This window comes from Cebus imitator, unplaced genomic scaffold, assembly GCF_001604975.1.
Source record: "Cebus imitator isolate Cc_AM_T3 unplaced genomic scaffold, Cebus_imitator-1.0 Scaffold98, whole genome shotgun sequence".
NCBI classification, from domain to species: Eukaryota; Metazoa; Chordata; class Mammalia; order Primates; family Cebidae; genus Cebus; species Cebus imitator.
Window position 1 is genome coordinate 2,329,691 of NW_016107413.1, and position 27,049 is coordinate 2,356,739.

General features: G+C 38.0%; 2 protein-coding genes across 2 annotated transcripts in view; one reads left to right on the top strand and one right to left on the bottom strand.

Annotated features, from left to right (window-relative positions):
* Positions 1–27,049, bottom strand: part of AKAP9 (A-kinase anchoring protein 9) — a 219,170-nt gene that overhangs the window by 154,910 nt on the left and 37,211 nt on the right. The window contains exon 2 of the mRNA XM_037741311.1: positions 12,903–12,955. Coding sequence (XP_037597239.1) covers positions 12,903–12,950 — 48 coding nt within the window. The 5' untranslated portion in view covers positions 12,951–12,955. The remainder of the gene's footprint in view (positions 1–12,902; positions 12,956–27,049) is intronic.
* MTERF1 (mitochondrial transcription termination factor 1) overlaps positions 13,169–27,049 on the top strand; it is a 477,890-nt gene continuing 464,009 nt past the window's right edge. Inside the window, exon 1 of the transcript XR_005201547.1 lies at positions 13,169–13,437. The gene's annotated coding sequence lies outside the window, so the exon portion shown is untranslated. The remainder of the gene's footprint in view (positions 13,438–27,049) is intronic.

Sequence of the window (27,049 nt, forward strand, 5' to 3'; positions counted from 1 at the left end):
AAAAAAAAAAAAAAAAAAAGATATTGTGAAACTGAAAGAAAAAAAATAATGGAGAGAATGGCACCAGTTTCCATTGGCTTTTCAGTTTCCATGAGGCCCAGCTATACTCTGACCTTCTTCTGAAATCTCTGCATCTTTACAATAACCCTCTCTTTTCTCTCCTTCCCTTAACTAGTTTTGTTTTATTTGGGAACAAAGAGCCCTGCTAGAATTAGATTGCTAACACTTAGCTATTTTAATCAAGTAAATATTTTATGTTAAAAAATCACATGATGGTTATTACTTCATTTATGTACACGTGTACATATATGTACAATAACATATAACCACAATATATGTACAGCAATAAGCTATAACTGCCATTTGGTGGCAGCATACCTATCTTAAGATGAGGTGTTTTGTTTTGTTGTAAAGAAAAAACATTATTAGAGGTTAACCATGACAAACACACATTCTTTAACAGTTTTTCACGACTTTTAGGATAACATCCACACCATTTTAAATGTCATATGTGGCTCCTCATTATCTGATCCCTATTTCTCCAATCGAATTTTTTGCTGTGTAGCTTAATCCTCTATACTCCAGCATGACAATGATGATGATAATGACTGACACTTCTTGAACATTTCATATAGACTGATGATGTTCTAAATGCTTTATACTTATTAATGAATCCTCACAACAACCCCAATTACCAAGGCAGGTACTATTACTGTTCTCATTTTCTAGAGGAGGAACAGAGAGATTAAGTAAATACCTGAAGTCAAAAAACTAGTAAATGGCAGAGTCCGGATTTGAGCATAGATGGTCTGGTCTAGTCCAACCTCATAACCACTATAATTATCACAACAAAATCTTTGAAAAATTCCATTAGGATGCATAATACAGAACTTCTAATAAAAATGTACAAAACTGATTCCACAACCTTGCCTAGGGTCAACAACTGAAGCCTTGACCACATTTTTCTTAGTAGTAACACAAACCTCTCTATGCTCACTATCTTTACTTTTCAGATCCAGCCAGTCACCAGTTCTGCTGATTTTACCTTCTAAATATTTATTGATGTATCCTCGCTTCTGATCCTACCTCACGGTCTGTCATTTGTACTTTCAACAGCCTCATAAATGGTTTTATCCTCCTCAACATATCCTCAACACAGTTGTCAAATACATCTATCTAAAAGGCAAATCTAGCTAACCATATTATTCCCCAGCTTAAAAACTCATCAGTAAGCCAGGTAGGGTGGCTCCCAGCTACTTGGGAGGCTGAGACAGGAGGATTGCTTGAACCTGGGAGCTCAAGGCTGCAATGATCTATGATCACGCCACTGCACTCCAGCCTGGGTGAAAGAGTAAGACTCTGCCTCTAAAAAATATATAAAACACAAAAACACCCTCATTAATAGATCCCCACAATCTACAAGACAAAATTCAATTTCCTTAACACAGATTCAAGGATCTTCAAGATGGAACCCTAGCCTACTACTTACTCTACAGTCTCATTTCTTGCCACATCTCGCTGATAGCTTTATACTCTAATAATACCAAACAAGGTAGGTAATACAATACCTTCCCCAAACAAGTCAAAACGATCCACATCTCTGTGCTGTTTCCATTTTGCGTCATTCTTCTGGAAGTTTCTATGCACCTTCTACTCCCTTCTCACCTGGGCAGTTCCTCCCCATCCTTTAAGGCTTCATTCAGTGTTTACCCATCCGGAAAGCCTTCCCTAACTGCCAAGATGGAATCAGATATCCCTCCTCTGTGTTTTTTCATGGACCTAGAATTATATTACCCACCGTGCATTTATAATGATCTCTTTACGCGTCTGCCTACTAACTAAATAAATTATGCTTGGCAGAGTCCATGTCTCTCATATCCTATAGTCTTAGCAAAATGTCTAGCAAGTAATAAGTGCTCAATCATATTAATTGAATGAGTAAATAAATAGCTCCCTGTACTTCACTCAGAATACTTAACTTACTATATTGTGATTTACTTTCTACTGTACTCGAATGTGAAAGTATCAAAGACAGGGTTCTGACTTTATCTCTGAATTCTCACTGAGTTGTATACAGTAGAGGCTCGAATAAATATTAACGTATCTAAGATTTGATCTGAAAGACTGAAAAGAATGGAGTAGAGGATTAAATAAATGAAAGGGGTGTTTTAAGATTAAGCCAGTGACAATATATATGATGAACCAGAGAAGACAAATAGAACAAGGAATCCACATAGATAAGGTGATGTGAGCCTAATTTTATCGGACTGCAATATTAGAATAGAAAGAAAAAGGCTAAGTGTGAGACAAATTTTTAATTTAAAAAGTAGGATTTGGGGCCAGGCACGGTGGCTCACGTCTGTAATCCCAGCACTTTGGGAGGCCAACGTGGGTGAATAATAAGGTCAGGAGTTTGAGATATGGTAAAACCCCATCTGTACTAAAAATGCAAAAATTAGCCAGGCATAGTGGCGTGTGTCTAGTCCCAGCTCCTCAGGAGGCAGAGGCAGGAGAATCACTTGAACCCAGGAGTCAGAGGTTGCAGTGAGCCAAGACTGCGCTACTGCCCTCCAGCCTGGGTAACAGAGAGAGACTCCATCTGAAAAAAAANAAAAAAAAAGTAGGATTTGGTTATAATAATTCAAAGGCTTTTCCAACCAGGAGGCTTTCTGAATATATTAATAGGTATAAACTAAACTACTGAGCCTAGAAAATATGATGGTACATGAGATAGAAAAGAGACTGGCCAGGAGTGGTAGCTCATACCTCTAATTCAGCACACTGGGAGGCTGGAAGAAGAAGTGCTTGAGCCCAGGAGTTCAAGACCAGCCTGGGCAACATGGCAAAACCTGGTGTCTCTAAAAATTAGCAGGGCGTGGTGCTGAGCACTGGCTGAAGTGAGAGGATCAACTGAGTTCAGAAGCTCAAGGCTGCAATGAACCATGATCATGCTACTGTACTCCAGCTGGGGCAACAGAGTCAGATCCTGTCTCAAAAATGAAAGAAAAGAAAAAAAATGGCAAAAAAAGAAAAGAGAGAGAGGGAAAAGAGAGAAAGAGAAACAATGGGACAGAGAAAGACAACTTAGAAAATTAAAAAAATTTAAGTACAAATCCTAGAGAAAAAGAAGTAGACAAACTCTTCTGTCATACAATTAAAATCCTGAGGCCTATTAAAATTACCTACCTTATTTCACCCTTTGAATTTACTAAAAAACTATAAGTTCTTCTCAACTAAAAAAAAACCCCTCAAATTATCTTTTCTTTTTCTCAAACTTTATTATAAAAATTACTAATGGTTGTTTAAAGTGGAAAAGTGAGTGTTCTCTTAAGAGTCATTAGAAATGTTTAGATATGTATTTTCATTGTGAAAGGAATTTATACAAATTAAAATTAAATATTAGTTTGGCAAATATTAAAAATTTTACACCAAAAGTATTTCCAATATTTTAAAGCTGCCTATGAATAGAAAAAAGAGTTTCTCTAACTTTCAGCCCAAACTCATTATTTCATAAATAAACTCTCAGTAGATATTTGCTAATGTAGTTTTAAGATATTTTGTAATACCTTGCAATTTAGAAGATGATCTAATTTGGCTCTCAAGAAACCAATATATACATACAGTCAAGAGAATATAAATGGCATAGGAATCAACTGAGATTGCTGCCGCATGCCCACTGCAATCCCCAACAAGGGCTCTTTCACACAGAAAATTTGATTCATGATACATATGGAGAATGACTATTTTGGTTCTAATTAATCCCTGTCACTATCTTCTCTGGGGAAATAACTAATAAGGCAATACCAACTTGAATAAAAGTAAGATCTTAGAGGAATAAATACAGTCTAATCACAGAGCCCACAATGAGCAATCCTAGTAAACAAGGAATTCTGTAGTGTGTTCAGCACTAAGAAATAGGAGAGAAAGCCTAGATTTTATACCTTATTAGTTTTTCAGAGATCCATAAATCAGAGAACCTACACAATCAATCTTTACAGATTAGGACTTTGTATAGTAAAGTTGAGTATGGTTCTGAATCATCAAAACAATAATCTTGGGAGCTTTAAGAAATGTTTTCTTAAAAGGCAGAAAAACCCTTAGACTTAAAAACTTTCAGACCACACAAAAATCTCAGAGAACAGTAAACCACAATAGAAATCATAACCCTGATGGTAACTGAAAACAAACACTACATTGTTCATGAACAAAAAGGAAAAAGAAATTTTACGCAGTACAAAAGAATCTATAGACTTAAATAAGTAACGTAAGCAAAACTACTCCTGAGATAATACTAATTTTTTTAATACTCTGAATATTTAACACTTTTGAATACTGTTAAACCCACAACAAATCAACCAAAGCTTCACGCAATGTACTTAGAAGGTCACTAAGTGTTTCAAGTTACATTTTGGTGATGACTACAACCAAAGTAAAAGGGGTGTCAATATGACAACAAAAACATCTTATACTGGTGAAATATCTACAGATCCGCCATTTTCATATACTAAAATAACTGGTCTTTTCATTACTGTACACTAAGTTACTTTTTTCTCACAGTATAAATGGATTGGCAACAATCAAGCCAAAAACCCAACAGGTGCCCCTTTGACCAACTGCATGCACTTGTAAAACAGCTGGTCAGGGAATGGAATGACTCACTGGCCAACAAAGAAATCAATCTTTAGCATCATGCTTTAATCAACTCACCAAGAACTTATTATTCAAAGGAAACAATAATTTAAATTTTGCCAAAGCCCAAAAGGCCTAAAAAAAAAAAATACACACACACACACACACACACACACACACACACACACACACACACACATATATCTTCCATATATATATATACATACACGGAAGATATTCCCACTGGGGATATGTGTTTCTGCTATTCCTATCTGGCACTTCAGTGCACATGCTCTCTCTCTTCACATATATAGAAAGGACACACACACACACACCCTACACACACGTATTAGTATATATATATATAATTAATTATAAATATAATTAATATTAAATAATATTTAATTGGTAATAACCCAATTAAAAATGGGCAAAGAACATTAATAGACATTTCTCCAAAGAAGATCTACAAATGGGCTGGGCGTGTGGCTCATGCCTATAATCCAGGCGCTTTGGGAGGCTGAGGCAGGCAGATCCCCTGAGGTCAAGAGTTCGACACCAGGCTGGCCAACATGGTGAAACCTCATCCCTACTAAAAAATTACAAAAAAATTAGCCAGGCATGGTGGTGGGCGCCTGTAATCCCAGCCACTTGGGAGGCTGAGGCAGAAGAATCGCTTGAACCTGGGAGGCAGAGGTTGCAGTGGGATTGCGCCATTGCGCTCCATCCTGGGTGACAAGAGAAAAACTTTATCCAATGCCCCAAAAAAAGAAGAAGAAGGAGATCTACAAATGGCCAAAAAGCACATTAAAAGACGACACTCAACATCATTATTCATTAGGAAAATACAAATCAAAACCACAATTAGAAACCACTTCATACCCACAAGGATGACTATATTAAAAAAAATCAAAAAACAAAAAACCAAACAAACAGAAAATACAAGTATTAGTGAGGCCATGGGAAAATTGGAACTTCCCATACATTGCTGATGGGAAGGTAAAATGGTACAGTCACTATGGCAATTCCTCAAAAAGTTGAAATAGAACTGCCATATTACCTTGCTCAGTTCTACTCCTAGGTATATACCCAAGAGAAATGAAAATAGGTACTCAAATACATCCATATAAATGTTCACAGCAGCACAGCAGCACTATTCACAATAGCCAAAAGGTAGAAATAACCCAAATGCCTATCAATGGACAAACAAATTATGGTATATACATGCAATGGAATATTATTCAGCCATAAAAAGGAATGAAGTACTGATACATGCAACAAAATGGATGAACCTTGAAAACATACTAAGAAGCCAGACACAAAGCATCATATATTATATGATCCCATTTATATGAAATATCTAGAATTGGTAAATCCAGAGAGCACTTTGGTGATTGTTAGTGGCTAGAGGGAAGAAGCAATGAAGAATATCTGCTTAATGGGCACAGGGTTTTATTTTGGGATGATAAAAATGTTTGAGAACTAGACAGAAATGGTAGTTGCATAACATTGTGTTAAGCCACTGAACTGCTCACTTTAAGATGGTAAATTTTTCTTATGAGTTTCACCTCAATTAAAAAAATAATAATCATAGCTTCTTTATATCTAGCACCTAGAGAACTTAAAAAGCTCCCAACTATTATTTCATTTATCCTTCAAAACACCTCTTGAGATACACATCATAAGATTATTCCAACAGACAATAAAGCACAGAATTTGTGTCCATTTAAATAAATGCGTGCTAGGTAAAAGTTCATAGCTGCAGTTGTAGGCGTTCAAAAATGTTGGTTGAACAAACGAACAAATAAATGTCTCCAAAGTCCTAGCGCCACTTCTACCAGGCCAAATACCAGTATCATAAATTCTTTCTTTCTCCCTCTCTCCAGCATGCGCGCACACCCACACACATATACACACACACACACACACACACACACACACATACACACATACACACACACACAGACCAGATGCCAAACCACATTCATAAATAAGTTTTGAAAAATCCTGTAGCTTTTCCAAATTAAAGATTTTAAAGGGATGTTAACCACTCACATGAAGTGACTCATCTTAATTTTAGTCGAATCTTACTAAGAAATGAATATAAATAATATCCCTTATCGTTTAACAATTTACCATAACCTTTTCTAGCAATTATATTAGAAGAAATTCACTCATATTTCAATATTCAGTAGCCGATCATAGATAAATATTTTGTAGTCATAGCTTTTACTATGAACCTCTTTATTTATAAAAGTAAGCTGTTTTTGTTTGAAAAAGTTTTTTGTTCCATTCTTGTCATATTTCAATCACTCTTGGATGTATCCTATCTTTTTCACTTCCTCTTTTCCATGAGCTATCATTCAACTTTCAGTTTCACTGACAGGCCATCACATTTCTTCCTCCACATTAACTCTCTAAACACCATGTTTTGCTTTGTTCCAACAAAGCCTGAGTTGGGTGCAATGGCTCACACCTATTATCCTGGCACTTTGAGAGGCTAAGGCAGGAGGATCTCTTGAGCTCAGGAGTTCAGCCTGGGCAACACGGTGAAATCCCGTCTCTACAAAAAAATTTCAAAAATTAGTTACGTGTGGTGATGCACATCTGTAGTCCCAGGTACTCAGGAAGCTGAGACAGAGGGATTGCTTGAGCTCAGGAGGTCGAGGCAGGCTGTCATTCCAGCCTGGACAACAGAGCAAGACCTCATCTCAGGGGAAAAAAAAAAAAAAAAAGCCCGAAGGTCATAAATTAGTTTTAAGTCACAGGCAATGCACCATTGCTACAATAAATGTTGATGAAGGTATCAAACTGCTGTATCTACGCTGAATGCAAAGTAAGCTCTGTCATACAGAATGCTTAAAACTAGAATGCTTAAAACAGGACAGGGAAAACACTTTCTTAGCTGTGAAACACAGTATCTGAAATATGCAAAGAACAGTTTTATACCATTACCAGCTTTGCCTATCACAGTGGAAACAGTAATTGAAAAGTCCTGCTGTCAATAATCAATATACAGCTTGCATGGAGCATCATCCTTTTTTTTTGTATACTACTCTTCAAATGGAAAATGCTTATTAAACAAAAGTCATATAATTACAAATTACTAAATACAATAGGCAATAACTTTTTAACAATTATTCAGCAAATAATGTCCCTTATATAAAATACTGAATAGAACTTAAAAAATTATGCCTAATGCAAATTTACAAGAACAATAATTTTACAGTAAATACATAATTCTCTTCTATTTAATTCTGTTCACTTAAATTACAATACTTCCTTTACATGACATGAATGATTTTAATTGGAAAAAATTGAAGTCATTTATAGTGGAGTTAAAATAGTTTGGTTCAGCACAAGGACAACCTATGTAGTGCCACCCCGATCAAAACATTGTAGAGGGAGTTAGCCCAGCTCTGAAAATATTTACTTAATACATAATGCAGTAATGTCTTAAATCTCCTGGGGTCATGCTTCTTGCAACATCAAAACTGAGGAAATCACTGAGGACCCAATAGCAAACCAAAACAACCACCAAGCAGCAAAAAACTAAACTAAACTGCCCTAAAGCCCATTCGGCAGACTCCATTGGCCTCCGTTTTTGTTTTGTTTTGTTTCTTTGAGACAGAGTCTCGCTCTGTCACCCAGGCTGGAGTACAGTGGCACGATTTCGGTGCACTGTAACCGATGCCTCCTGGGTTCAAGAGTTTCTCCTGCCTCTGCCTCCCCAGTAGCTAGGATTAGTGCCTGCCACCGCGTCCAGCTAATTTTTTGTATTTTTTAATAGAGACGGGGTTTGGCCATGTTTGCTGGGCTGGTCTCGAACTCCTCACCTCAGGTGATCCAACCACCTTGACATCCTAAAGTGCTTGTATTTCAGAAATGAGCCACTGTATCCAACCTGTTTTGTTTTTTATACTTTTTTATTTTTAGAGATGGGGTCTCACTACATTGCCCAGGCTGGTCTAGAACCCCTGGGCTCAAGCGATCCTCTCACCTCAGCCTCCTAAAGTGCCGGGATTACAAAAGCCTAAGGCCTTTGCATTTTGTTTGTTTGTTTTTACATAGCTTTCTATCAACCTCAGTTCTGGGTTCTTCAGTCATAGCAAATCTAAAACAGCAAATCAGGAAAATAGACAGATGAGTAAGAGCATGCCTACTGCAATAAGAACTAACAGCAAGGAAAGAATAAGAACAACAAAAACATAAAGGAGATCTATACAATGTCTAATAATATAATCCCAGCTATATAATTAATACACCCTGCACTGAAATAAGAATTACAATTCCAGGCCTATACTAAAGAGGAAACCTAGTTATTCTATGCCTCATTTTCCTGTTCTGGATAATGGTCATATACTATGTGTTTAATATAATGTATTTGATAAGCCCTTACGGTTTTTTAAAAATGGCATTTGAAGCTGAGCGCAGTGGCTCAGGCCTGTAATCCCGGCACTTTGGGAGGCCAAGGCAGGCAGATCACTTGAGGGCAGGAGTTTGAGACCAGCCTGGCCAACATGGTGAAACCCCATCTCTACTAAAAACACAAAAATTAGCCAGGTGTGGCGGTACATGCCCATAATCCCAGCTACTCGGGAGGCTGAGGCACGAGAATTGCTTGAACCTGGGAGGTAGAGTCAACAATGAGCCGAGATCGCACCATTGCACTGCAGCCTGGGAGACAGGCTGTTTCAAAAAAAAAAAAAAAAAGGCATTTGAGCATTCTTTTCTGTTCATAAAAAAGATATATTGTATCAAGAATTTGTAAAATACTAAAAGTGTAAAGAAAATTAAAATTGCCTATAACCCACCACCTAGAGATAACCATGATTTATATCTTGCTGCTTTTTTTCAGGTGTCTTCGTATATAAATATATACATATATCTTTTTCTGGTAACTTTTTTCTTTTTAAGCTGGCATCATTTGTTGGCATTTTCCGAACTCAAAAAGTCTTTGTAGAATTAAATACCGTAACTTACTAACCCATTATTACAGATTTTGGCTAGAAGGAAACATTTTATAAAGTATACTACACATTATATGTATACATGACAAACTATTTAAAAAGTGATCATTTAGGCCAGGCAAGGTGGCTCAAGCCTGCAATCCCAGCACTCTGGGGCGCTGAGGTGGGCGGATCATGAGGTCAGGTGATCGAGAGCATCCTGGATAACATGGCGAAAACCTGTCTCTACTAAAAATACAAAAAATTATCTGGGCATGGAGGCATGCACCTATAGTCCCAGCGACTCAGGAGGTTGAGGCAGGAGAATCTCTTGAACCCAGGAGGCGGAGGTTGCAGCGAGCTGAGATTGCGCCACTGCACTCCAGCCTGGGCAACAGAGAGAGACTCCATCTCGGAAAGAAAAAAAAAAAGTGATCATTTATAAGGTTTAGATAAAGAAAGGGAATTTTTTCAATGGAACAGTTTACCAATAAATTACCCCCCAAAAGATTTAAAAGTCATGGTTTGTGAAAGTAGATTATCAAATACAATACTTAAGTCCAGTGAACAAATGAGACATTTGGAGAACCAGGTCGTAGATAAATTTTGGAAAATGATCATTTTAAGTTGTTTCTGATGCCAGCAATATGGATTTCACAATAAGAGAATTCTAGATTACTGTTATTAAATTATATCCAGTCTAGTAAAGTAACACTTATTAATGACACATTAATCATTCTGCTCATTCATTAAGCAAATATGTATAACTACTATTTGAAAGGCATTATATTAGGGTACATTAATATCAATAGTAAGAGCCTTCTTAGTAATTCTGTAAAATGAGATAGCAGCATTTAAAATATTTTAACAAAATGTGGGAAAAAATCCCCCCAAATCCTACTGCATCTCATACCTCTTTGTGCCTGACATCCAGAGTCTGCCTCTCTCATTAAACAGTGAACAACTTGAGAGCAGACACTGTCACCACCTCTAGGTGTAAAATAGGGATTCAATATAAGTTTGCTGAATGACATTATAATCCAGAGTTTTTCAGTTCTAATCTGAAAGCATACGTTTATACAATGAAATAATATATATACTATTTTTGATAATGCCATTTCTACACTATTTTTCATGTTCCTATCAGTCTTCATAATCTTCATGGCTGTAAAATATTCCATCATATTAATACAACTTAGAAAAATGATTCTCTCATGTTGTCTTTAAAAGTTATTTCCAGTGAGTTTTTTGCTTTGTTTTGTTTTGTTTTTGAAAGAGGATCTCACTCTGTTGTGCAGGCTGGAGTGCAGTGGCATGATGATGGCTTACTGCAGCCTTGAACTCCTGGGCTCAAGTGATCCTCTCACCTCAGACTACCAAGTGTCTGGGACTACAGGTGCACACCACCACGCCCAGCTATTTTTTTTAAGAAAAATTTGTAGAGTCTCACTATGTTGCCCAGGCTGGTCTTGAACTCCTGTTGTCAAAGCGATCCTCCTGCCCCAGGTTCCCAACGTTAGCATTTTTATATTGTATAGCTAACGTTGCAGCAAACATACCTTGCCTTACAAGTCTCATAGACTTATACATCACTGGAAAAACTGGGCTCAATTTTAAAAGAAGATAATCTTTTATAACAAAAATTCATCTTAAAAAGGTTTGTACCCCATATGCAGACTTTTGAAAGACAAACACACAAAGAAACTAGAATTGTATTTTGCCAAATCAACTACAACTGCAAGCAATTTAAATAAATCCTCTATTATGAAATATGTATGTCCAAAGTAAACCATGTTTCATAGAACTACTTCACATATATTTAGGAAAGATACTACTGGGAGCAGGTAATAAAAATTCTGAGGTAACAAATAAGACATCTAATCAGATCTCCAATGCTTTTGGAGGGAGTATACACTTTACTTCCTTAGATGCATAGCGCTTACTCAGCCCCTCAGATTGCACAAGTGTAAGGCTTTGGGCTTCTAAAGATACCCTGATTCCCCTTTCCCACCATGTATAGATTCGAAAGTAAAAATTTACCTGGCTACATACAAGCATTTAAGCCTGGACCTTAAAGAGAGGGAGCTTATGGGAAAGCCAATTATATTTTAGAAATATGAAGCTAGTGTGTATATGTGTGTGTGTGTATTCACTTAACAAACTTGGGTTGAGCCTCTCTGCAGTATGGCCCTTCATTGATAATAAATCACTAACCTGGTTTCCTTTGTTTATGTGCAGGGAAGAGAAAAGAAAGTAAGAGAGAAAAAACAGTTACCTGTAATACAATTTTTTGTCCAAGTATGATTGCTAACAATTATCTCTAAAAAGAATATAATCTATAAAAGAAGACTTCACTGAAGGGAGGAAGGGGGCTTTTGAGGCCAGACAAAATATATGCTCAAATATGAAATTTTTAAAAGAAATATGCTACATAGCTTATTTTGTATATGTCAAATTTCTCATGAAGCCCAATGAACGAAGCCTGTATACAAATGTGTATTGTATTGTTTGCTTTACAGGCTTTTCCATACACGTATACACACACACACACACACAATCAGGATTTGCCAGAGGGATATATAACAACTAAATTACTTAAAGCAGGGATTCTATAGGTGTTACTGGGCATATGGAACCTTTTGGTCCCCAGAAGTTCCATTCACAGACTGCATTAACATTCCATACGACACAAAAGCGCATGCCATGACAAAGACCTTCAAGTACAAACATACAAAGACACGCTTCTAAAAACGCTCCTAAAGCCAAGTTCGCAGCTGGCACTTGTGGCACACACAACCCACTGCTGAGACAGCTGTCACAGGCCAATCACACACACCGCAGAGTGCCAGCGTGCCACCTAAGGAAGACAAGCTGATGATCAGCGCACAAATCCCCAACCCAGTAAAGAAAAGCCCTAAATCCCCACCCTGGAAAGCACAATGCCTGCACCACCCAGAAAACTCCTTAAAAAAAAAAAAAGAAAGGTAGGAGGTTTAGAAGCAATTAAACACTAGTTTACAGCAATAAAAATAAAAGAGGAGTTTTATTTGGACATTCACGAGAAAGGAGCCACAATATTCAATCCCCACGGAAGTATTATCAGCTAGCTAGTAGCACAAGGCTTTGTCCCCGAACTGGAAAAAGGGGAAAGGAGGAAGGCGAGGAGAGATGCAGACCCTGTAGCACCTCCCTCCCGGTCAGGGTACTGGGGCTGCGGCGAGCTCCACTTCCCAGGCCCCCTCCCACCCCTTGCTAGCCACCGCCTCCCACCCCTTCCCAGCCACCGCCTCCCACAGCAGGCCCGGTAGCCTTGGGCTCTCCTACCTTGGCTTTGCCGGCCTCCAGCTTCTTCTGTCTCTCCTCGTCCTCCATGGCTTCTGCGAGGAAGGCAGGGGAAAACAGGGGTTAAGGGGTGGTCGGGGGTAGAAAGGAAAGGTCGGTTAAGACGGAGGTGGGACGGCAAGCTCCGCGGCCCAGGGCGCACAGCCGGCCTGGCGCTCCCCCGCCCGGAGTGGAAGCAGTCTCCGCGCTCACTGGAGGATTGTCCTCAGCCGCACGGGAAGCGCCGTCACCGCCGCCGCCATCTTCGTCTCCACGTAAACACACGGCGAGGCGGGAGGGGCTGGAACGTCTGTTCGCGCAGCCGCCTCGCGGGCAGGTGCGTCTGGGGTCCCGCCCCGGCCCAGCAGTCGCCGGTCAACCCCCGCCAGGCCCGGGACCGCCTCCGACTGACGAGGATCCCGCCACAGGAAGCGTCCTTCCCGAACATCAGCGGCTCTCAGGTGGCGGCCGAGCTGAGGAGTAGGAGGGACCGGGATCTGCTAGGGGCTCCTGGCTGGACTCCCACCCTCCGTACAAGGTATCCAGTGGTATTGAAACCTGAGGGTTTATTTTTTTCCAAGTTACAAAAACAACATTGCTAATGGTGAAGTTGGCGAACACCTAAAAGCTCCGGTGGAAAAGTTGCGGGGGATGGGGTGGGTGGCGGGGCTGACGCCAGTTTTTCTCCCTACTTGACTCCTCGCCTCAAGGAATTATGAGAGCAGCTAATTGCTCTTATTACTTCCTTAGCCTGAAAAGTCCCTCCCTCTTCCCTCCACTGGTTTCTACTCAATCTCCGGTTTATCCTTGTAGTCTCATCTCACACGACGCCTCCAAATGGCTTTCTGACCTCCTGTTCCCTCCACGGGGACCGAGACACATCCAGTCAAAACTTAATCCCCTCCCCCCACTCCTTCGAGCTTCCCTTTGACAATAGTGTCCTGAAAAGGAGCCGGAGCTTCAGAACCTAAGTTAGGGACAATGCCAGACTACACTAACTTTCTAGCCTTAATGACAAGTTACATGTCCACGAGCCTACATGGAATTTTTGGAAGGGTTGTTAATATACGTGACTGCCCTGGCATATTAAAACGTCTTGAATTAATGTCAGCTTTCTTTCTCTTTGGACTTCCTTTGTGTACCCTGAACGATATTTTAATAATTTGTGTTCTTAGTTCACACTCCCAGTTCCTTGAGGACAGAGACTCATAGAGTCTTGCTCGTCTTGGCTTTACTAAAGTGACCAGCACAGAACTCTGCACTCAATAAACGCTTTTTGGATTGAATCGAGCAGTGTTTATAAATTTAGCATCACTATCCTTCCTTGTTTCCCCCACATGTGCTCCCTCAATCCTTTGTGTTCTTCTCCCTACCCTCCAATGCTCAAATCTACTCCTGGAGTGAACTACACATACTAATGTCTCTGGTTGATTACTCGGTTTTATCATGTTTCTCTATTGCTTTGAGCTAGGTTGGACTGAAAAATTGGTAGGTGTGAACAAAAAATAGGCTAAAATGAGTTCAAGCGAAGAAGTGGCGTTAAGTGAAAAACTGAGGTTAAAAAGAAAAAAGGAGAGACTAAAGACCTGAAGTCTACCACAAACTGAAGATGAGTGTTAAATAGCCCTTATTTAGAAATCTTAGCTTTAAAAAAGTTTTTTTTTCTTAAGCTCCGTAATGCATACATTCTGCCAACTTGTAACAGCCAAGTGTATACTGTCCTGTTATCTCAACCTGAATTGGGAACCAGGTGAAATTAGACATTTTATCATAGGGATAAAAGAATTAAGACAATAAGTGATTTACTTAGTTACCCATCAAGTTAAGAGTAAGGACTGCACCGGACACAGTGGCTCATGCCTGTAATCCCAGCACTTTTGGAGGCCAAGTCGGGAGGTTCACAAGGTCAGGAGTTTGAGACTAGCCTGACTAGCATGGTGAAACCCTGTCTCTACTAAAAAAAAAACCAAAAAACAAAAAACAAAATTAGCTGGGCATGGGGGCGCACACCTGTAATCCCAGCTACTCAGGAGGCTGAGGCAGGAGAATCACTTGAATCTGGGAGCTGGAGGTTGCAGTGAGCAGAGCTCCCACCACTGCCCTCCAGTCTAGGCAACAGAGCAAAACTCCATCTCAAAAAAAAAAAAAAAAAAGTAAGGAATGGAACCAAGTGTTCCAATAGTTTAGTGATTTAAATACTGCCTGGATTGAGGGATTATCTCTGTAGATGCTGATTGCCTAGGAGGGAGAAGCCCCAGGGTATCTAAAGATATTCCTATTTGTTAGGGGATACTGCTTTCTCTGTGACTAAGGTCAGCTATTTGTATGTGCTGGAAATGTTCAAGAATACCTAACAAAGCAACAAGATTATTTCAGTGTTTCCCTTCACTGATAGCAGCCAATCGTACGCATGTCTGTTTTACATAATGGGTGTTCAATCAATGTTGAAAGTTAGATTTGTGTTAACTTCTATTAGAAGGGCAAGCATTGGGCACTAGTGCTCTGACTCTTCCTTATGGCACCTATTCTGTCACATCTTGTCATACCAGTCATTCATTCATGTAATGTCATTCACTTATTCAAGTGATTATTTTCGAAGATATTTCAGCAAAGACTTGAAAGAGATGAAGAAGCTGGGCAAGGTGGTGCACCCCTGTAATCCCAGCACTTTGGGAGGCTGAGGGGGTCAGATCACTTAAGCTCAGGAGTTTGAAAGCAGCCTGGGGAACATGATGAAACCCTGTCTCTAAAAAAAATAAAATAAAATAAAATAAATAAATAAAGAAAGAAACAAATACAAAATACAAAAATTAGCTGGGTGTGGTGGCAGGAGCCTGTAGTCCTAACTACTCCAGAGCCTGAGGTGGGAGGATGACTTGAGCCTGGGAAGTCAAAGCAGTGAGCCCAGATCACACCACTGCACTCTAGCCTGGACAACAGGAGACACTATCTCAAAAAAACAAGGTCGTGGTGGGTGTGGGTAGAGAGCCGTGGAGATAATTGAGGGTACAGCAAATCCAAAGAAAGGCCCTCAAGTGAGACCATGATGGACCTTTTCAAGGAAGAGTAGGAGGTGAGGGTGGCTAGAGTGGAATAAGCAAGGGAAATTGTAGGAGATGAAGACAGAAAAGTAACAGGAGGCCAGATCCTGTAGAGTTCCTTCCTTCCTTCCTTCTTTCCTTCCTCCCTCCCTCTCTCTCTTTCTCGGAGCCTCACTGTGCCACCCAGGCTGAGTGCAGTGGCCCGATTTTGGCTTACTGCAACCTCAGCCTCCTGGGCTCAAGTGATCCTCCCTCTTCAGCTTCCTGAGTAGCTGGAGCCACAGGTGGAATCCACCACAACTGGCTTATTTTTGTAGTTTTTTTGAGAGACAGGGTTTCACCATGTTGACCAGGCTGGTCTGAAACTCCTGAGCTCAAGCAATCCACCTGCCTCAGCCTCCCAAAGTGCTGGGGTTCCAGGTGAACCACCATGGCTGGTTTAGAACTATAGAGTTCTAAAGGTCATTCTAAGGACTTTGGCTTTTACTCTGGGTAAGATTAGGAGCCATTGGAGAATTTTGAGCAGATGAGTGATATGATCTGGCTTATGTTATTCACAGACATTTGGCTGCTATGAGGAGAAAGGGGGATCAGTTTGCATGCTATTTCAGTAATCCCATATAATGGGAATTTGGGCCATAGTACTGCAGTGGAGGAAATGATATGGAATAAGATTCTGGATAGCTTTTGAATATAGAACCAATAGTATCATAGGAGTTGTAGATTGAATATGAGGTTTGAGACAAAAAGAAAAGTTAAGGTTGACTCCAACATTTTTGGCCTGAGCAACTGAAGTGATGAAGTCGTTATTAACTAAAATGGAGAAGAGCAAATCTAGAGACCAGGTGTTCAGTTTTGGACATAAGTTAGACATACACGTTACACCTCCAAGAACTAATAAAGGTCATTGTAGACATTAGTTCATCTGGAATTCAGGAGAGAGGTCCAAGCTAGAAGTAAAAAGGTGAGAGTAGTCAGTATTCAGGATGTAGATGGTATTTTACATTAAGGAATTGGATGAGATAATCTAGGGCCATGCTTTTCCATACAACAGCTATTAGCTAGTCTGAATTGTGATGTTCTGTAACTGTAACACATTGGATTTGGAAGATTTAATATTAAAACAAAATATTATACTATTTTTATATTATTAAAATGATTATATTTGGGACCTATTGGGTTTAATAAGATATATATTAATTTCTTTTATTAAATCACGTTTCTTTTTTTAATGATTTTTTTTTTAATGATGTCACTAGAAAGTTTCAAATTAGATATGTGGCTTGCCTTTGTAGCTCACATTATTTTTCTATTGGACCATGCTGCTCTAAGGAGCAACTTTAGATAGAACTAAGGTGTTACAATGACTGAGTTTTGGCATACTTCAACTCTAAGAAAGAGGGAAGGTGAGTGGAATCTGCAAATGAGACTGAGAACAGTAGTTAGCTATGTGAAAAGAATCAGTAGCCAAGTGAAGAAAGGTAAGGAGGAAGGAGTGATGAACCATGACAACAGGTGAAGTAAAATGAGGACTGAAAAATGAACATTGGATATAGCAAGGTAAAGGTCATTGGAGGCTTCCGCAGAAGGCACTGTAAATCAATCATTAATTATTTCCAACTGAGCACAAGCACTGCCTCAGTATCCTCTCAACAAAGAATCCCTGGCAGTTATGTCCAATGGACCAGAATTGAAAAGGGAAGTAAAATCTAATTGTTATCTTCTATTGGGGTTACATTCTAGTGATTCTTTTATGACATCTGTAAAATTCATAATTTAATTAAGCTACATTTCTTTTAGTGTTGATGTGCCTTCCAATAATAAGAATATCATCCAACATTCATTTCCTCTGAGAAATTAAATTCAAGATTTTTTTTTTTGAGGCAGGTTCTTGCTCTGTCACCCAGGCTGGAGTGCAGTGGCACAATCACAGCTCACTGCAGCTTCCACCGTCCAGGCTCAATTGATCCTCCCACGTAAGGCTCCTGAGTAGCTGAGACTATAGGTGCATGCCACCACACCTGGCTAATTTTTAAATTTTTTGTAGAGATGGGGTTTCCCTACATTGCCCAGGGTGGTCTTGAACTCCTGAGCTCAAGCAATACACCTGTCTCAGCCTCCCAAAGTGCTGAGATTATAGGCATAAGCCAATGTATCAGGCCTAAATTCAAAATTTCTAAAGGTACTTTTCACATTTCCACTTGAATCGTACCAGTTCTTCATTGGTAAGATAGCAAACTGGTGTACATAGAATACCTATGTGAATCAGCAAACGAGATTGTTCTAATACTTTCTCCACCACCCCGCCACCCTTCTCCCAGGATATGTTGTTATTTCCATGTTATTTGATCTTTCACAAATTAGTCAGGTATTTCATTTTAGTCACCAATACATATCACTAAACCTCGACTTCATAAAAGCTGCAGCAGCAATTGAGGCAATTCTTTAGATTTTGTTAATAATAAACTCTTCTATTTTATCTGGGACAAAATATACCTCCTAAATCAGGAGGTGGGACATTACAGTTTGTCTTTAGCCTATTTTCTTGTGAATTAAATAGCATTTCTTTAGCCATTTCTTATTAGGTCTCTTTAAAATATATGTGATCATTTTTGTTGCTATTCTGTGAATCTTTGCCAAATTCTCAATAACTAAGTAACCAAATGGTTGTTATTAAATATTTGAATTATGTGTCTCTCCATAGCATAATTATCTTGTGTTTCCTATATACTTAATTCCTATTTGTGTCACACATATTTTAATAGCAATATAACATGGTTATTTTTCCCTTGCAATGCTGCTTTTGCCTTCTCTTTAGCATGTGGCCTTCTGGAGTTTTCACATGGGTAAATTATCAATATGTAATTCAATCATGTCATTGTCCATGAATCTCTAAAATGTACATGGGCTTTTAAAATTTAACCCAGTTCTTTAAGGCACCTCATCCACTATTCAATGCTGTATCTTGTTATCCAAACCATTTTAAAAATGTTAATTTGTACCGAGTCAGAGTCCCTCAAACATCTCATTACTGACTCTTCACAGATATTCATCTTTCTCATTCCTCAGAGGTATTTATTTATTTTTAAATTTTTAAAATTAATACTTAATAGATGTACATATTTTCAGGGTACATGTGATAATTTAATATTCATACAATTTGTAAAAGTCAAATCAGGGATATCCATCACCTTAAATATTTAAATATACCCATCACCTTAAATATTTGTCTTTATGCCAGAAACATTCAAATTATTCTCTTACAGCAATTTTGAAATATACAATAGATTACCATCATAAATTATAGTTACCTTTCTGACCTATCAAACACTAGGTCTTATTTCTCCAAACTGTTTATTTGTGCTCATTAATCAACCTGTCTTCATCTCTTATGATTTTACTGATTACTTCCTTCAGTTTTTGATATCTACATTAATATACCAAAGATCTAGATAAATGATTCTATGGTAATAAAACTGTTATTTGATTATAAACAGGACCAAAATTATTCAGAGGAAATTTGCATCTATGATTTTTTTTAAACTAGGTAGAGTAATTATCTATTCAGTTGTTTAACCATTATGTCTATCTTCATGGCTTTGCTTCTCTTTAGAAGACATTGTCAGTTAGCATTTCCACCAAATACTTCCTACCTTCTCTAGCCATGCAAACTGCCCCAAACCATGCACAAGATCTTCCCTCCAGTGGCAACATTTCCAAACTATTTCAGTTAATGACCTTCTTCCACTCTCCTCAACTTGATATCTTGGAGTTACCTCTGTTGTTTCATTTTGAGATAGGGTCTCACTCTGTCACTCAGGCTGAAGTGCAGTGGTGCCATCTCGGCTTACTACAACCTCCACCTCCTGGATTCAAGTAATTTTCCCACCTTAGCCTCCCAAGTAGCTGGGTCTACAGGTGCATGCCAGCACGCCTGGCTAATTTTTGTATTTTTTGGTAGAGATGGGGTTTCACCATGTTGGCCAGGCTGGTCTGGAACCTCTGCCCTCAAGTGATCTGTGTGCCTCGGCCTCCCAAAGTGCTGGGATTACAGGTGTGAGCCACCATGCACAGCCGAGTAATATATTTTATTCCTTTCTATATCATCCATTATATTAGATATTATGTCTTGTTGGGCTTTTTTCCCCAGCATCTGACTCCTTTGCAGATTTTCCTTTTCCATTGCCACCATGGTAGACTAGTCCTTTATCTTATATTTCAAAATTTCCAGAAGAATCCAAGCAATATGTCCGCTTCATTCTTCCCCATTGCATTCTGGTCCTCATAACTGTCAGGTTAGCTTTCTAAAAATGCAAATTTCATTTAATTATTTTCTTATAAAATTACTTCCTGATAAAATGAACTTCAGATTCCTAAATCTGTCCATTCAAGGCTTTCTATCATTTGCCCCTGGTTTAACTATGTAGTCCTAACTCCAACTCCTGCCTCTAACTAACTTCCCATTCTAGTCAGGCAGGGGCTCGCTGGGCTCCACATGCATTGATTAATTACATTTTGAACAATGCCAGAAATCCATACACAATGTCACAGTTTTCATAAGACAAATATTTATTGGATGTCCAATTGAGATTATTTTGCAAATAAGATTGGTGCCCTTTGCAACTTGGGTTAAATGGAAGGAAAAGGACATCAAATGCTAAAACCAAAAATGGTTATTCTTACTAATTAATGGAAGTGAAAGGTATGTAAATAAAATAGGAAGAAGCATAGTAGTACATCTTCCACATTTTATAGAATAAGAAACTAAGGCCTGAGAGGTTAAATGACTCACCAATTTTCCACAGATGGGTAGCAAAAGTCCTAGCTAGTTCTAGTCCTAGATCCTCTTATTTCAGTCTTATTCCATTTTTCTCAGCTGGGTCTCCAAACAAAACCAGTTTAGAGTTTAAAAGGAACAAATACCTGCTTACAGAATGTGTTAAAGAAAACTTAGGACAAATCTGTTAGTGTTTTAGGTTTCAAAAGATAATTCTTTTGAAATAATGATTTATGAAACTAGTATTCTTTTAAAATGGCCTATAATCTAATGAAGTGTTAGAGAAATTTAAGGTGTTACTATTATAAAAGGATGTAATTATAAGCCTATATTCCAAGATGTTGCAATTGATTACTGAATAATAGTCTATACATATTAATTTCAGATCTCCAAGGATTTTCATATTGCCAAGCAGTCATAGAATATAAACTAAATGAGTTCCCAAATGAGTTGTGGCAAGAGTCCATGTTGTTTTTTAGAGTCAAGATATATTCAGTTTAAATATGAAAAGAAATTTCAAGTAGTTTTTCTGTTTCAGTCAACAGTCTGTGAAATGCCAAATACCCACTATTCTTACACTGACTTCTTAGGAAAATTGCCCCTAGGTACTATGCTGATTTTCAGTGAAGCCAGCCTTATTTATCCTGCCCTACAAATGTTTGGACACTGTAAAGACTAGACATGAAGGAGGCTGACCTCCTGTGAAGTAGAGTGGCATAAAATTTTGAATGGTGATATGTGGATCTGATCACATTCTCTCTGTTTGAAAAGTAAGATGCCTTGTGAATTAAGAGAACTCAGGTCATCAGAGTTTAGGCATGATTCCAATTTTCCTTAAGTCCTGCTCCACTATTGCTTCCCAGTCTTGGAAGTGCTTAGAGAAACTATAACTGAGAAGGTAATATCCTGGGCTACCTTACATCCCACTATGTCCTTGCACAAAACCTCCATTGCCAAAGGTGATATGGATATAGCTTTTCTTTGCATCTTTAAACAGCTTAACAAATAGATCTCATGTAAACTGTATGCCATTTTTTTAAATGGGGAAACATTAAAAAATATGTAAACTCTTTCTGTATCTTCAGAATTAACATGTTTACATATTAGTCTTTATTCCCTCATCCTTCAGCTAAGAAACCAGTAATAGAATTTAACATTGTAAAGGTATAAAAGGTAATTCTGAATTGATTATACACTCCTCTGTGTGTGTGTAACCATCTACAGAATCTTACTAAAGAGTCTCACAGAGTAAGTTATCAGCCAACAATCATCACACATTTCTCTTTCTAGTCAATAACTGGAGTACCATTTGGATCTCTGCAGCAATGATTTACTAAAAGCTACCTAAAAGTTTGAAAAAAGGAATTGAATTTGACATCTATATTGACAAAACAACTACAATATGATATAGTACCATTTTTTATTTTATTATTATTATTTTTTAATAAAGACGGGGTTTCATCATGTTGGTCAGACTGGTCTTGAACTCCTGACCTCAGCTGATTTGCCCGCCTTGGCCTCCAAAGTGCTTGAATTACAGGCATGAGCCACTACGCCTGGCCGATATAGTACCATTTAAAATTTTTTTTATTTTACTTTAAGTTCTGGGATACATGTGCTGAACATGCAGGTTTATTACATAGGTATACATGTGCCATCATGGTTTGCTGCACCTATCAACCCTTCATCTAGGTTTTAAGCTCTGCATGTATTAGGTATTTGTCCTAATGCTCTCCCTTTCCTTTCCCCCCATCCTGCAACAGGCCCCAGTGTGTGATGTTCCCCTCTCTGTGTACATGTGTTCTCACTGTGTAGCTCCCACTTGTGAGTGAGAACATGCAGTGTTTGGTTTTCTGTTCCTGTGTCAGTTTGCTGAGGATGATGGTTTCCAGCTTCATCCATGTTCCTGCAAAGGACATGAACTAGTTCTTTTTTATGGCTGCACAGCATTCCATGCTGCATATGTGCTACATTTTCTTTATCTAGTCTATTGTTGATGGACATTTGGGTTGGTTCTAAGTCTTTGCTATTGTACATAGTGCTGCAGTAAACATACATGTGCATGTGTCTTTACAGCAGATGATTTATAATCCTTTGGGTATATACCCAGTAATAAGATTGCTGGGTCATATGGTATTTCTGGTTCTGATACAGTACCATTTTTTAATCATTTAAAATACAAATATTTTAAGTCTATAGGTAGAATTATGATTTACAGTTGTAAAGTTTGCTGATTTTCCTTTACGAGACAGATTTTAACTTTAGTCTTTATACATTCCACAGAAGTTTAAAAAAATAGACATTATGTTAACATGTGAATTACATGGGTTGATTTATTGATTTCATATATTCTACCACAGTGGTTCCTAAACTTTAATGTGCTTGTGGATTACATGGAGTGTTTATTAGAAACATAAATTTCTCAGGTCACGTTTAACAAGTAACCTATGTGACAGTGCCAGTGATGCTGGTGGTCTAAAGGCAAAAACCTTTTGTTCTCTAAGTAATGATTTACCAAATATGTACCAATACATGAAATTATTGTTTCTTTTTTATCATATTAATTATAGTTTTTGTTATAGAATTCAAATAGGGGGAATTATAAATATTATAATTCCTAATAGAGGAAGTACATCTTTAAATAATCTAGGTTTAAAAATTAGGCAAAATATATTAACAATTCACAGAAAAAGAAATGTAAATAGTACTTTAACATGAAAAATTGCTGGATCTTGCCTCATAATAAAACAAACACAAACTAGAACTATGCTTAGATATCATTTTATATATACATTAATTAGGGTTTTTTTTTTTTCCTTTTTGAGACAGAGTCTCACTCTTGTCACCCAGGCTGGAGTGCAGTGGCTCGATCTTGGCTCACTGCAACCTCTGCCTCCTGGGTTCAAGCGATTCTTCTGCCCCGCCTCCCCAGTAGCTGGAATTACAGGCGCCCACCACCATGCCTGGCTAATTTTTTGTATTTTTAGTAAAAACAGGGTTTCACCATTTGGTCAGGCTGGTCTCGAACTCCTGACCTCAGGTGATCCACCCATCTCGGCCTTCCAAAGTGCTGGGATTACAGATGTGAGCCACCACACCTGGCCAAAACAGCCACTCTTAGATGTTGCTGGTAAGAATGCAAAATGACATAATTCCTGTCAGGGAGGATTTTGCAGAAACTAGCAAGATTATATGTATTTACCCTTTGATCCTGTAATCCCATTTCTAGAAATCCAACCCACAGATTTACTGGCAAAAATGTAAAATGATGTATACACAGGTCTATTCATTACAGCATTGTGTATAATGACAAAAGACTGCAAACAAACCAAATTTTCAATAGAGAACTGGTTCAATAATCTTTGGTAGATCCACACATGGGGTACTTTATAGCTGTGAAATAGACTCAGTCTCTGTATGCTGATATGACATAATCTCTAGATGTATTATTATTAGATGACATAAGCAAGGTATAGAACTGTGTTTATAATGTGACAGTTTCATGTAAACAAAAGAGGTTATATGCATGTGTGTATATATTTGAAACAATAGAAGCCTAAACCAAACTTTTTTTCTTTTTAAGACTTTTTTCTTTTTTTCTTAAGGTCTTATTCTGTTGACCCAGGCTGGAGTACAGTGGTACGATCACAGCTTACTGCAGCCTCGACCTCCAGGGCTCAGATGATCCTCCCACCTCAGCCTCCCATGTAGCTGGGATTACAGGTGTGCATCATCATACCTGGCTAATTTTTAAATTTTTTGTAGAGACAGGGTTTTGCCATGTTGCCTAGACTTGTCTCAAACTCCTGGGTTCAAACAATCTGCCCACCTCAGGCTCGCAGAGTGCTGGGATTACAGGCATGAGCCACTGCACCCCACCACCAAACACTTTAAAAAACAGTTACCTATAAAGGGAAAGAGAGAAGAGGACAGATGAGAAAGGTTGTAAAGGTAGACTTCTCTGAATATACATAAATGCAATGTTTTACATAATCAAAAAAAAAAATTAAATTCAAATGGAAACAAAAAAGAATTTAAAAAAAAAAAAAAAACCACAAATACCACTGTACACCAATGTAGTAATATAACCACACTGAGGAAAGATAAAATAAATGATAGAATTCAAAAATAACTATTTTGCAAACCCCAAAGAAATAATGGATCTGGGCAACATTTATTAATGGGTGTTAAAGCCATTAGTTGTAAGACTGATTGGAAACTTTCTAATGAAAGGATCAGGCTATACCATCTGAACCTACTGATCAGACACATAATCGCTCAGAGTGAAACAACCAGACATTCCATGTCTCATAATGTGCTGCACCAGGAAGTGCAGTAGTACCACCTATGTAGTATTTGTGCCTTAAAAAAGAACCAGAATCTAATTAAGCCTCTGTAGCCAAACACCAGTTTATCGGGAATCCAAGTGGTAAAAGAATGAGTTAAAGGATACCATGAGAAAACAGTCTTTCAAATCTAGAATGTGAGACATCCTGTATGACTAGACCTTGTACGACTGTTTTCTCTAAGGGAGGGGGGAAAGTGGACAGTCCCAGAATAAAGAAACATAGATACATAATCAAATAAGGTTTGTGGGCGTCTTCTGAACTCTGTTTCTAACAAACAATGAAAAAAATACATTTTTGAGACTTATGCAATGGACTGGATATTAGATGATGGTAAGGAATTACTGTTCATCATATAAGGTGAGGTGGATATGTAAAATGCAAGTGTCTTTATCAGCAAAAAACTAATAAAGGTAATGTTCATAGAATATATTTTATAACTCAAAAGTCATTCATTTTGACCATTGCAAGAGATCACCATCAAGCATTTCCAGTTCCCAATCCTTATACTATATAAATATTATATTTTTTAGTATGATATTCATTGGCTATAAAGTCTTAGGTTAAGCATGTGGCCAACCAGTATTTAATTTTCATTTTATTTACAAATGTACTTATGACCAAATAGCTCTCCAAAACTTGTAATATGAAACATATAACTTATTTATATAAATGTATTTTTAATGTGTTGTACTATATTGGTATAAGTAATGATTTCATAAAATGTATCCTTGTTTCTGATTTGATTAGTTTTGCATTCTTATACTGTAGGGAATGTAGATTTGCCTGTCAGTGAAACTCGATTCTGCATGGATTGACCAAGGGATTCATCAAAAAAAAAAAAAAAAAAACAGCTTAGGTATAAAGACATATAATTAGAAACAGATAACTCACTCTAATATTAGTGTTGCTGTACTTTTCATGATTACTCTTTTTTCCATCACCTGTTCAGATAATGAAAAACATAAATTGATTTTCAGTAAATGTCTTATGGCAATTTCTGTTCTATGTATTTTAATCAAAATCACTATAGTAATCACTACAGTCCCTAGGAACTAGAGATGAGAAAGTAGTGGAAACAATGAATTCACAGAGCCTGTATACAGTTTTGATCTCTTCTCTTTAATCTCCTTTGTTTCATCTTTGATAATTTATGAAAGTTATATCTGTATAATACAAGCCAAACAGTAGATTAATATAATAAACTAGAATACTTGAGCAGAACAAACAACTGAATCATCTAGCTCATGGCTTCAATTCTCTACTGTCTTTTTTAAAAACAAAACTAAAAAACTCAAGAGAACCTTTTGCACATTCTGTAATACAACCCTTGTCTTTTGCTTCCTCCCCCAATCTCTTTCATCTCTCAAATGAAGTGTTTCCAATGTGCCCTTTAGAACTCACAAGTGTATTACAGTTAGCAAAATCCCAGCTATCTCAAAACCTTCTCTCTAATCTTTCTCCCTTCACTTCTTATCTGAAACTCAGCTCTCCTGTAGCATACTGCTTTCCCTGCAGTCTTCTCATGTGTGAGCTGTTTCTCTCCCAAAGCTCTAGTGTTATTGGGCTTAGAGGTGGGGTAAGAGTTTTACCCTTTACTGTGTCACAGACTGTGAGCCCTTCTGAAGTTCATGCCATCAGATGGTACCAACTATCAACCGTTCTAGTGCAGCTCTCAGCCCCTCATTCCTTGAATTTTAGACCTGCCCTCATTGACTGTTTTTACTATAATTTATGTCATAATTCTTGGTGATTTCAATATTCATGTAGATGATCCTTCCAGTACCCTGACCTCTCAGTTACTTTTTTTTTTTTCTTTTGAAACAGTATCACTTTGTCACCCAGTGCAGTGGTGCAGTCTCGGCTCACTGCAACCTCTGCCTCCTGTGTTCAAGTGATTCTTATGCCTTAGCCTCCTAAGCAGGTGGGACTATGGGATTACAGGCATGTGCCACCATGCCTGGCTAATGTTTTGTATTTTTATTA